The sequence below is a fragment of the Mastigoproctus giganteus genome, chromosome 7 (genome assembly GCF_048544385.1).
Source record: "Mastigoproctus giganteus isolate SK-2022 chromosome 7, ASM4854438v1, whole genome shotgun sequence".
Taxonomy (NCBI): Eukaryota; Metazoa; Arthropoda; class Arachnida; order Uropygi; family Thelyphonidae; genus Mastigoproctus; species Mastigoproctus giganteus.
In genome coordinates, this window is record NC_143581.1 from 61,413,028 (window position 1) to 61,426,020 (window position 12,993).

The window sequence follows — 12,993 nt, forward strand, 5'->3', positions numbered from 1 at the left end:
GGCTTACTGGTGGAAAATCGTTGAGTAGGCTAAGACCCACCCTGGGTTATAATGCCAGAAGAAGAAGTAGTATTGAAATAATAATACTAATGCTGTGTCATTAATGAAATTTATTGCTATCATGTTGAACACATACAAAAGCCACTAATTAAATGTACCAAGAAAAGATGACAAATAATATGTCATTTAAAAGAAGCTACTGAAAACATGTGAATGAATATTTCATTCCATTATTCATCTTCAGCAGTGATGGATAGCAGAGCTGGAACTAGGCAATCCTACGCCTGGGGCCAAATTGTGATAAGTACACCCCCATTATATGCAGGTAGTCAACTTTTCAGTAGCGTAACTAGGGTTGTCGATGCACGGGGCAACATATCTTCCTGACCTAACCTGATTGTGATAGTAATTCCTTCAGTTTGTGCCCGTGAAGCTTGGTCCCCGGGGGAAATTTCCCCTATGCACCACCCCCATTGCTATGCCTCTGCAATATTTATGAATTTATAAAAATTACTATTGAAACTGTCTACGATTTGCATATATTTATTAATAAAATAATTTAAATAATACAATGAATATAACAAAACAAAAATATCAAAGAAAGAGAAACTTTCTTTGATATTTTTTAAACAAATATTCCTTTATATCTACAGAGAATTTAATTCTCTATAAACTACAAAGAAAGTACGTATAACTATAAATAAATTAGAGAACCAAATTGTTTTATCTAGTATAAAATCATAGAAACAAAATATTGCAAAATATAGTACTTTTAAGATTATAACATAAACTAAAAATATGCAATGAAGGTGTATTATTTTAATTGAATTTTTCTCGCTTTGAAGGACCTTTCACAAGACTCTACTGTTACAGTCAAGGTAAGAAAAATTCGTAGCGCTATTTCTATATTTGGAGGTGCCTCCGTAGCCGGGTGGGCAGGAGCAGCAGTGCGTAGCACACGCTTCTTGATTAGACAGGGGTTCAAGCCCGTGACCACCAAATATGGAGGATGCAGAAAGGTCAGGGAATGACCACCGCATATCCCTGGAGCAATATGGCCTTAGTTGCTAATGCTCCTAAAAACCAAACAACAACAACAATTTCTATATTTGGATAATAGATTTTCTATTAGACAATACTCATGAATGAATTGGAGAAGTTGCAAAGGGGTTACAGATTTTAGATCCTGCAGAATTGATAAAACATGATTTTCAAATATCTGTTTAATATCTGATGTATTTAAATCTTTGCTGTATTTTAATGCAAGGTTGGAAGCAACCTTCTGCAAGTCAGAGTTCTTAAGTCATCCAAAACATTTAATTTTAATACAAAATTGTTGTTCGGCAGATAAATTGAAGTTGTCTGAAGATTCGTAAAGTGTCATTCTTTTTTTCCTTTCTTCTTCTTTCATCTGGAAATGTAACTGGTATATCCATTTTTTCTGATGTGGTAGCAGCATATTGAAATTCACTTTCTCGTATTTCTTGAGATTTTTTTATCAATCCGCTTATTAATTGGGAAGAGTTGTTTATGCAAAGCTTTGTAGCTTGTATTGCTTTATTTATAGTCAATATTATGAAGAATTTTATTCCACATAGCCAGTGTTCATAAAAATGGATAGTCCATTTGTAAAAGCAGACAGAACAGTACTGATAGTTCTGCATTTGCAGACGTATCTTCAATAATAATTAAGACTTCATGAATTTTTGTTATTTTTAAGGACAAAGGTTTTATAGCTCGTTCCTTGGATGACCATCTTGTGTCTGTATGTCCTTTAAGTAAAATCTCCAAAGTATTCATTAAAATTTCCCAGAAAAAAAAGATATTCTTTGAACAATGCCAAAAAAACTTATCCCAGATGTTACTGACCCTGCATGTACACCAGCTAAATTAAGACTGTGCTGAACATGGTACAAACGTGGAAACTTTATTTTTTTAAAATTATTGCCTATATGCCTTATATTTCCCCACCATATTGGCCCCATTATCGTATTCCTGCCCGCTTACGTTTTTAATGTCAAGCCCATACCTTTGGTAAGAATTTCTGTCGCCAATCCAATGGCAGCCTTTTCTTTACTCTATAAAATCAATGAAACTCTCTTCTATTGATATTCCGTCAATAATTTGCACATATCTAATTATTTGGGGCATTTTTTTCACGCTGTGATAAATTGGGTGTGCAATCAATTAACAGGGAGAAGTGCAGCACCTAGCCTTTTTTTTTCATTTCCCATTAATCATATAAATTAGTCTTGAATTTTATGTGCTAAATAATTCACAGTTCCTTTATATGATTTGAAATTTGTTGTGCTAGTTCTTCATTATAATGACTTATAAGTTCAATGATATTCCAGCTTTTGGATTCCCAACTATCTCATTTGAACCTCTTAATACAAGACTATTTTTTTCACAAAATAATATTGTGCCCAGAATAATTTTTAAAATTCGCCATTTTTTTCTTTGTTAAAATTGGTTTTTGTAGAGCATCATCAATAAGTTCAGAATTTTTTAGACTTTTCCATTGATTTCCATTTTAGAAAGCGTTCATGGTATTTTAACGAATTTTCATGATTTGGAATATGTACATCTATATAAAAAAATTTCTTCCAAGTACTTCCAAACCTCTCAGGACCAAGATATCGACGAGGATTTTCCAACTTTCTGAAAGTGATAAAGCCTGAGAAATCTATAGGTAAAAAGAAATCCAAAGAAGAAAAAATTAATCGAGAAACGTCATGGTGAACTGAAGACAACAAATGAAGAGCAAGATAAACACCGACAAGGACAAAATTGAGTATACTGAGTTATGCAAAGCCATTAGAAAGAGACTCAGAGAGGATACAAGAAGATTTAACACACGAAAAGTAGAACAAGCATTAAGGGAAAACAAAGGACTTAAATCAGCAGTTGAGCAGTAATACAGAAAGAGAAATGATACTTAATCAGAAGAATAGTGGTATGCTTATAAATAGCAGAGAAGGCATAATTCAAACAGCATAAGTATGCTGTAATTCCAATGCCGAAAATTTCAAAGCCTAACCGTGTGGAGCACTATAGGCCAATATCTACTGCATCTACCCTGTTAAAAGTACTGGAGAAAGCTCTATTGCCAAAATTGTTGAATCGGATACTGGCTGGGCAGCCTCAACAAATTTATTATTCAATAACCGCAAGATCTACTATTACTAACCTCACAGTTCAAGCCCTAATACTAAATGCTTTTCAAGCCAGAAAGGAAATTGCAATAATTTATTCCGATATAAAAGCAGCCTTCGATAGTCTGGATGTACATGCCTTACTTCATCTGCTCCAACATGCCTTCCAAATAAAAGGAAATTTGCTGAAGTTCCTACAGGCCCTACTTACTTGTCGGTCCATTTTTTACCACACAGATAGTCAGATCCTCCAACACCAACTCCATGCAGGAGTTCCACAGGGTGGAGTCTTATCTGGACTCCTCTTTACTGCTATTATGATCCCGTTCTGCAAAGGTAGGGATGATGTATGCATCTATGCAGACGATATTAAGATCCTAACACCCATCCAACCGTCCATGACCAATAGGGCATTGTGTGACCAGATTAATTATAAGCTTCTGAACTTATTCGTGTACTTAGACAAATTTGGCTTGGCCCTAAATCCATAGAAGACTGTAATCATGGTGTACTTGCTCAAAAAATCGCCAACACTCGTACACCCGAAACTTAAAGGCAAACCTGTCCCAGTTGTTGAGACGCATAGAGATCTGGGAGTAACTTTTGATACTAAACTTACATTCAAGTCTCATATTGACCTGATTGTAAAGAAAATGAACTACTTACGTTGGGCAACAAAACAGCACCTCTTGCATGTGAAACAGACTACAACTGCACAATATTTAAGAACCACAGTGTATTCGGCCATTTTGTATGGCGCAGAATTGTGGGCGTCAGCCACCCCTACCCACATTAGGAGAATATATGCGAGTGAATTCTGGCTGCTGAAGTGGGCAAACCATAAGCACCATCTCACTCAACAGTTAAGAACCACGCAGCTCTCTGAGCAGCTTAAACTGCAGCATTTACCAGACATCATTGCCTGGAAACGATTAATAACTACAATTAAAATGATGACTGGCATGATATCATCACCATGCTTCTGGCAGCTTTGTGAGTGGCACATCCTGCCATCTGCATTAAGAGGTACAAAATCCTTGAGAATGAAGACCAACAGACTGAAGAAGGCCGACAGGTTTATACCTGCCAGTGCATTAGAATCAATTCAGTTCCTAACACATATCAGAATTAATCTACTAAGGCTCATAGAAGATTCGAAATATAGGAAACAAACTGCAGTGTGGTTCGCTGAGGCTACTGTTGCCTAGTAGTTGTGTGAATTTCTGTCAAGAACTGTCTGTACACAATTGAATAATATATATTTCGCACAGGTTGATTCAGTGGATGTGATGTTAAGATGAAATTGTATTACAATTGCCAGGACTTGACACAAATGCAGTGATGAGTAATGAAGTTTATATTTCATCTGTTTGTGTATATGTACACCTATATTTTCATTTTGGTAGGACAAATAAAGATTTATTTATTTAACTCGGTACGCATTGTTCCCATTTCTGGCCTTTAGGCAATTAGTGCTGCTGCACAAATTAAGAGATCTAAAGGGATTACCATTCTACAACTTAGTGGTACCTTGTAAAACCTATCCGACCACCTGTCCCACATACGAAGAAGCCGCGCTGGTCTGCAGTGAGCAGATCAAGGTGTATTCCCAATGGGCCCTGGTCCACCTTCTACTGCAGTGGTGTCTAATCTTTTCCCGTACAGGGCCATATTAAAAAAAATTCAAAGTTAGATTTCTTTAGTGTGTTACATTTTCCATATCTTGTTGCATGTAAAAGTAAAATTGAAAATATTCTAAAACTTTTATTATTAAGTACAATACACAATCACATTTACTGAACAAAACATTTAATGAGAAAATTTTTTTGATAATTAACAAAATTAAAATGCTGTTTTAGTTCACTTTCCTCGCGGGCTGTAGGTTGGACACCTTTGTGGATCAACTGTAAGCACCCCGTTCGAGAATTTGGAGAGTGATTTTCTTTTACCCCGACAAATAATCATCTGTTGATCGCAGAAGTGTGTTATCCACATTTTCCCTATCTCTGTAACACAGTAGCTGAATATCTGAATGACACTGACATTTTAGACAGTAAAAAAAAAAAAAAAAAAAAAAAATCAATTTTTTTCTAGTGACAATACCGATGACGAGAGAAGGAAAACGAGGACAACGAAGGTATTAAACCTTCTAAGCATGAATTGTTGGCATTTGGCGAAAATGAAGTTAGAAAATTGTCAATTAGGTTGCAATTGAAAATTGAAAAGATGATTTCAGAAGAATTGGAGCATTTGATGAACACTCTGAGTACGATACAAATTTCATTGAGTGAATGTGAACGAGGATTTTCACAAATGAATCTGAATGCCAGCCCAACCAGAGCTTCGTTGATGACAAAAACAGTTTCTTCACTGCTGTTTCTTAAAAACAGTTTCTTCTCTTCTTGAACTATTGTTTCTTAAAAACAGTAGTGAATAAACTTTTTGTCGTCAATGAAGCTCTGGTGGGCTGGCGATCAGATTTATTTGTGAAAATCTTCTTTTGCATTCACTTGATGAAATTGCCGCTGACCCGCTTCGATTCAGCAAAATATGTCAATTCGTGGCTGCTTCGGAATCGTCATTCAGCAACCGACACAAAGAGGAAGAAAAGAAGTCGGCATAGGGTGTCCGATGAGAACTTAATGAAAATTTGGAATATTTTACAAAAACTTTATTATGAAATTATTTTTACGTATGTTATTTTTTACCAGATTGTAGTTATAGCGTAGCTTAATTATCATTTGTTACATCACAGCACATAAGGATTCCTTAATATATCATCAGTCAATTATTTTTTACTTATTTTACTCACATTTTTCTTAATTTTATATACTTGAATAATAAATTTACGCTTAATAAACTGTGTTAATATACTTGGCCTGACGTAGCCAAGTGGTCAGTAGCGAGGGTGCATAGCATGTGTTCCTTGAATGGACCAGGGTTCAAGCCCGTGATTACTAAATACGATAAATATTTGTATTGAAGATTTGGTTGTCGTGCCGGAGTATAAACAGAATTTAATTTTAATTTAATAATTTGTTGTTCATATTCTAAAAACATTGTTACTAAAGTAACAATATCAGGAAAAAAAAGTTTTGGAGTACTTTCATATCCTTTTAATTTTCAATTTTTCCTGATAGCAAAGAATGAGTACCGGCACCTATTTTTTTACAAAAAAAGCACTGTGCTTTACTATTATATTTATGTTATAAATAGATTTGTGTATATAATGAAATTGAAATATATAAATTAAGAATACAGTTAACAGAATGGCCAAGCCAAGTAAACTTATTCAAGTTTATTTTTCAGTCTAATTTGTATGTGCTGCATATGTGTATAGTTAATGTTTATTTATTTATTAATGTATATTTCAGAGTGTAGCATTCCAAGAATGGTTGTTAAACAAGTGGATGAGTTTGGTAGACTTTATGGGCTGTTATATATACAATATGAAGGGCAAAATATCAGCCTTAATGCTGAACTTTTGAAGAAAAATTATGCAATATATTCTGAAGAAAAGGAAACTAATAGAGGTAATTTGTTGGTATTTACATATTGTAAGATGCCCATTGATCAGAATGGAAAAATATATCTCATTAATTCTTATACCACTAAAATTAAAGTTCATTTATTTGTAGTTACTTTCTTTAGATTCAGACTTTCAACTGCATTTTTTGCAGTTTTGTCAAAATGTGGTTGGGGGTGGGGAATTTTAGGGATATTTCATTTGTTTATTTTCTAATTCATGTCTTATTCTGATATGAGGTATGCAGAATTAGAACCTGATATGTATTTAATATGTGTAGAGAGGATAGACATGAGTCTGTCTATCCTCTCTACACATGTCCTCTCTGAAAAGGGTGTATCCCTTTGGGATGGCCATGAGTCTGGTTAGCATTCTTGGCCACAAATAAGGAGTTTTGCGATTCAAACCTATATATTGCCACAAAAATTGCATGGCTCATTGTTCGAATTGGAAAAAAAAAATCCCCGGTTGCTTTTAATTCTGTAGGCATATGGTCGCAATGAATATGAAAGCCCTTCTAGTGCCTCATTCATCATAAGAATAAACAGGAATTTATTTATTAGCATTGCCTGAAACACCTATTCATCCATAAGGATCAAGGCTCATGATATCTTTAATACTTTCAGTAGAAATGTGGGAGAAAATATAAAGATGTAAAATTCAACATACATAGGGGCTGGTTTAAGAACTTTATTGTGAAGAGAAAATGTAAAGCTGTAAGTGTTGTTGTTGAGGTAACCAAAGATTTTTCCATCACAGTTGAAAGTTGTAATAGAGAATGAAAATTATAGTTCTCAAATGTTCAACATTGATGAAATGGGGATCTAGCAAAAGCACATTCCACAGAGAACATCTTCAAAAATGAGACTGCTGCATGAAGGTTCAAAACATTAATGGATAGATTGACACTTTCATTGTGAGAAAATGCATTTGGTGATTGTAAGCTTAAACCTTGGTTGCATATTGCTCACTCTGAATGATATGTCAAGCCATGTTTTCCAGTGATTTGGAGAGCTTTCAGAAAAGCATAATTTGATCTGATTTTTTTTTTATTAGTGGTTCTCATTCTCCAAGTTAAATGTTACATGAAATGCAACATGGATGTAGATAACAAGGCACTGCATTATTCTTGATAGTTAATGCCCATCCACAGTACCTGTACCTGAATGCAGTTGTGTTTCTACATACGAACACAATCAGTTTACTCCAGTCAATGGATCAAGGTGCAGTTTATATTTCATAGCATACTTTCTGAGGCATATATTAAATATCAATGCTATAGATAATTAGAAAGGCCTAATCTTGCTGAATTCTGGAAGTTCAATAGCAGTGCTACTTTATAGAAGTAGGTTTTCTATAAGAATTTAAATAGAGTCTGGAAGAAAAAGCTTATTTTTCATTAATGTTAGATTTCAAAAGTTTTGCTCTTCCTTCTGCAGTAATAATTAAAATCTTAGAAAAGGCCATCAAAATAAGTAAGAAGGTATTTTGATGACTTGAAGATTCCTTGGTTCTTTCTCAATAAAGCTCTCCATTGAAGACCTCATTAAGTATTAATAGTAAGAAACAAAAATTATGCTATATTGTTAAGTACCTTTTTATTACTATTGATGATTTTGGAAATAATTACACATTCTTATCTTCAAAAATAATGAGAATATTCAAGTCTCAACCTGTCTATATTGTTAAAGAAATCAGATTAATATCACAACTATTAGAGATATTCATAGCACAGAATGCCAAGAATTCACTATAAACAAATTAAAATTTTTAGCGTCATGCAAAAATTGCTATTAGAGGAGGGAAGTAGGAAAATTAGCATTAGTAGAGGCATACGATGCAAAAAAGCAAGCTTATGCAGCATCAGCAAAAAAAAAAAAAAAACTCTCCCATTTCACCCCTCCATTCTTTCCAAATGCCTGTCCAGCTCAGCCTTAAATTTTTTTAGGCTATAAACTTCCACAACAATTGATGGAAGTCTGTTCCAGCAATCAACTATCTGCTGGCTAAAGGTAAATTTCTGCACATCTATTCTACAACTGACTTTCCTCAATTTGAATCTATGCCACCTCAGGTTCTTAATCTGATAAAAGAGGAAGAATCCCATCAGCCTTCAGCTGGCTCAACCCATTCAAGGCCTTATACACCTCAGTCAGATCGCCTCACATGTGCCTACTCTTCAGGTGCTGCAATTTGCAGAACTTAAGCTTTTCTTGATAAGAGCACCCCTTTCTCCCCTCAAATTTTGTTGCCCTTCTTTGTACACATTCTAGCAACTCTACATCCTTCCTAAAATGAGGCCTTTAGACCTGTACCCAGTACTCAAGGTGTGCCCTGACCATTACCTTGTACAACAGGATAATCACCTCCCTGCTAGCAAAAATTCCTGTATATCATTGGCAGGACTCCATGACCTGCCCTGGCAGCCCATCTACACTGCTCAGCAAACTTCATATCTGACTACACAATTACCCCCCCCCCCCCATGTTTTTTTCACTTTCCACTTCTCTGAGTGCAGTTACCACACAGTTGGTATGGTTCTCTTGGGTTATTGCCACCCATATGCAGTACATTGCATTTGTTAATGTTAAACTTCAGTTGCCACTTCTCAGCCCATTTGCCCAACTTATCTAGATCCAGTTGGAGTAGCATACTGTCTTTACTGTTGTTAACAACCCTGCCAACCGTTGTATCATCTGCAAACTTGGGTATTAAGCCTGATATAACTTCATCAATATCATTGATGAATACACAAAACAGCAATGGGCTTAGCATCGAACCCTGGGGTACTCCACAACATTAATCCATGAAGAGCAGTGTCCATTGATTACCACTCTGTCGTCTCCTACTCAACCATCCCGTTACTATTGTAGAAACTTACCCTTAATGCCATACCGCTCCAATTTGTACAGCGGTATTCCATGTTTTTTTTTTTTTTTTTTAATGGAAACCCCAAACACGAAAGGTATCAAAACCTATATTACTTAGTACCGTGCATGGGTTGAAAGAGAAGTATGGAGGGAATGCTGGAAACTTTGCTCTAGAGACTAAACATGGATTTCACCACTTCAAGCCTCCAATAAGCAAAGTGGTGGTATTACACCGGTTGATGAGAGTCGTCTACCATCTATCGATGTGCAACAGTATCAAAAGCTTTCCTAAAATCCAAGTATATGATATCAAAATTATTTTTTGCATCCAGTTCCTTTGTGACCACATCATAGTATCCAATCAATTGGTCAAACAAGACCTCCCTTTAACAAACCCAGGCTGTGTGTTAACTATTACTGCAGTCTTGTCTAGATGATCCTGCCATGCTTCTTTAACCAGTGATATTTGTAGCTATTTGTATCACCTTTTGAACCCCCTTTATAAATTGGTGATACATTTTGTACACCTCCAGTCTATGGAGACCTCCCCCTGAGTCCAAGGAAACTCTCATAATTATGGCTAAGGGTTTGCTTACTTCCTTTGCTCCCTCCTTTAATATAACTGGATTGATTCCGTTCACCCCAGGTGCCTTCCTTATGTTTAACTTCAACAATTTCTTCTCCACTTTGCTTCTCAGTTATTACAAAATCAATTAGCTCCCTGTTAGAGTTTGATAAACTTCTGGCATTCCCCTCCTTGAATAACTCCTCATGTGCGAATGTAGATGCAAAATACTCATTCAGTTTATCAGCTGCCTGAGCATAATCATCGGTAGTCAACCCATCTATGTTAAGTGGTCCCATCTCATTCATCCCTTTTCTTCTAGAGCTAAAAGAAATCTTTGCTGTTTATTTTTGCATCTTTTGCCAAAGATTTCTCATTTTCTGCCTTCGCCCTGCCTAACCTCCTTTGTGACTTTATTACATACTAGATTATATCTGCCGTAGGCCCCTTTGTCACCTGATAATTTATATGATCTCATACATTTTTCTTCTCTGCCACAAGCCTCATTAATTCATCTGACATCCATTTAGGCCTAAACCTGAACAGTATTTCTTAGTTGGAATGAAAAGCCTAGTAGCCTCCAAAATTAAGTCCCTGAAGGCTTCCCCATTTAGAATTCAACATTGGTAACATCATCATCAGTTGATCCCACTGTACAGAATTTAAAATCTGTCTGAGACCCCTGTAGTCACCTTTACGAAAGCAAAAGCCCTTCCCTTCCCTTTAGTTTTGATGATAGTTACATCTTTAAGAAATTCCCACATCAGTACATTGTGATCACTGTCACCCAGTGGTTCCTTTATCTTCAAATTCTTATTGCATGAATAATCATTGCTGATTATCGGATCACGAGTATTACTTCCTCTGGTTGACTCTTGAACATGTTGCTGTAGAAAACAGTCATCCAATAAATCCACAAAAGCCTTTCTAGTGTGTGAGTGACCAACACACAAATTCCAATCAATATCTGGAAAGTTAAAATCCTCCATTATAAGACATTCTGATTTACTATCCCACTCTATTTCTCTACACAGTTGCTCATTATACTCATCAGATTTATTAGGCCTATAACACACACACACACACCTACTCATTTTCCCTTTTCCAGTGCTTATGTCACACCAAACTAACTCAACATTGCATTGTCCACCAATGTCAGTTGGATGCACTTCCTTAGATTTTATGTGTTTCTTAACTAACAGCCTAACCCCTCCTCCCTTCCTGTCCTCCTTTCTGTACACACTATACTCCCCAAATTCCAATTCTGCACTGCTTATATCTGTGTGACACCGTGTCTCTGATATACCTACAAAATCCGCCTTTGACCAGCCCTTCAAACTCATAAAATTTATTAACTATACTCCTAGCATTGGTGTACATGCAAGTATACTTGCTTCTGTTTCTACTCTTAGTTACCAAACACAGCCCGTGTATTTACTTGATCCACTATGACTCCCAGCAATCCTGGAAATCTCCAGCACCTTGCTTTCCATTCTATTAGAATGTTTCTCATTCTAATAGAAGCAGTGCACGAATCACTTTTGCCTCTGCCTGTGGCCACTGTTAATCTTTTAATCTGTGTATCCCCCCACCCCCAAGCTAGCAGTTTTCCGACCTACCTAACACCGCGTCGATAGCATCAGCAAATATTGCAGTTCTGTTCAGTCTTACCAAGACTCCAGGTGGTACTTGTAAATAAATTTTGTAAAAATTATTGCTCTGCAAGGAATCCCAAGTAATGAGGACTTGTGAAGCACAATTGAGAAATACTGCTCTAGGTTGCCTGGGCCAGAAGAGTTTACAAATTTATTATGTCTGATGCATATTGAATTATTAATAGCTTCTGGATTTTCGACACCACAGTTCAGAATGGGCTGTGCATTTCTTGTGACAATATATGGTCTCAAGTCTGCAACCTCCCTACCTCTGGCTGTGCATACTAACCACCAAGACCTCATTAGCATTAATAGTAAGAAACGAAAATAAAAAAAAATTAAAGTAAGAAACGGGCTATAGCTGTCCTCATTTTCTTTATAAAGAGAGAAATCTTTTTGTAGTTACCATGGAAAACTAGTTTATACTGAGGAAAGGGGTGAAATAGTGCAAGGAAACTATGCAAAATTAGGATAAAAAAAAAAGATGGAACATAATACCTTCAGTAATCAAACTAGAAACTGATTTATATTATTAAATTAAATTCAAATTAAAATTTGAATAAAAGTTTTACATTAAGTTACAAATCAAATACTAGATAAAATTTTTTTTAGTTAAGATTTTACACAAAAATCAAATAGTAGCTTACCAAAACATAATCGCAAATTGTTTTTAACCATTTTAAGTGGTAGCTGAAGTTATTTGGGGGGGAAAAAAAAAAAAAAAAAAAAAAGAGTTTCGTATGTGAAAATATTTACAATCCTAACAAAAAAAAATACAAATAAATTAACTAAAATAAAAAATCGATCTAATTTTAAAAACGGTTTCTATCCTTCAAAATTGGAATAAGTCAATTAAGCACTAGTAATAACGAATAAATAAATAATAATGATAAAGCAGTAACAGCAACCAAATTAGGAACTACAGCAGACTCTCGATTTACCGGGATCTAATTAACCAGGACACTTCAAGATTCAAAATTAAAAAAAAAAAAAAAAAAAAATCCACCAGAAATCATAAAATTCAAGTAATAACTAGAATTGGTATTCTAGAAAAAAAAACAAAAAAAAAAAAAAAAAAAAAACCAAACGAAATGCTTAGCTTGTTTTAGTGCGTCGCGTCGATTGTTGTGTTCCAAACGCACCGCAAAAGGACAAATTTTGTTGTTTCGTTATTTATGTCAGGGATGTCGGAATTTTTTTTTTTTTTTTTATAGTAACTTTT

At 35.3% G+C, this 12,993-nt stretch overlaps 1 protein-coding gene across 1 annotated transcript in view; it reads left to right on the forward strand.

Moving 5' to 3' along the window:
• LOC150082952 (uncharacterized) overlaps positions 1–12,993 on the forward strand; it is a 294,273-nt gene that overhangs the window by 59,175 nt on the left and 222,105 nt on the right. The window contains exon 5 of the mRNA XM_090378332.1: positions 6,530–6,688. Coding sequence (XP_090234458.1) covers positions 6,530–6,688 — 159 coding nt within the window. The remainder of the gene's footprint in view (positions 1–6,529; positions 6,689–12,993) is intronic.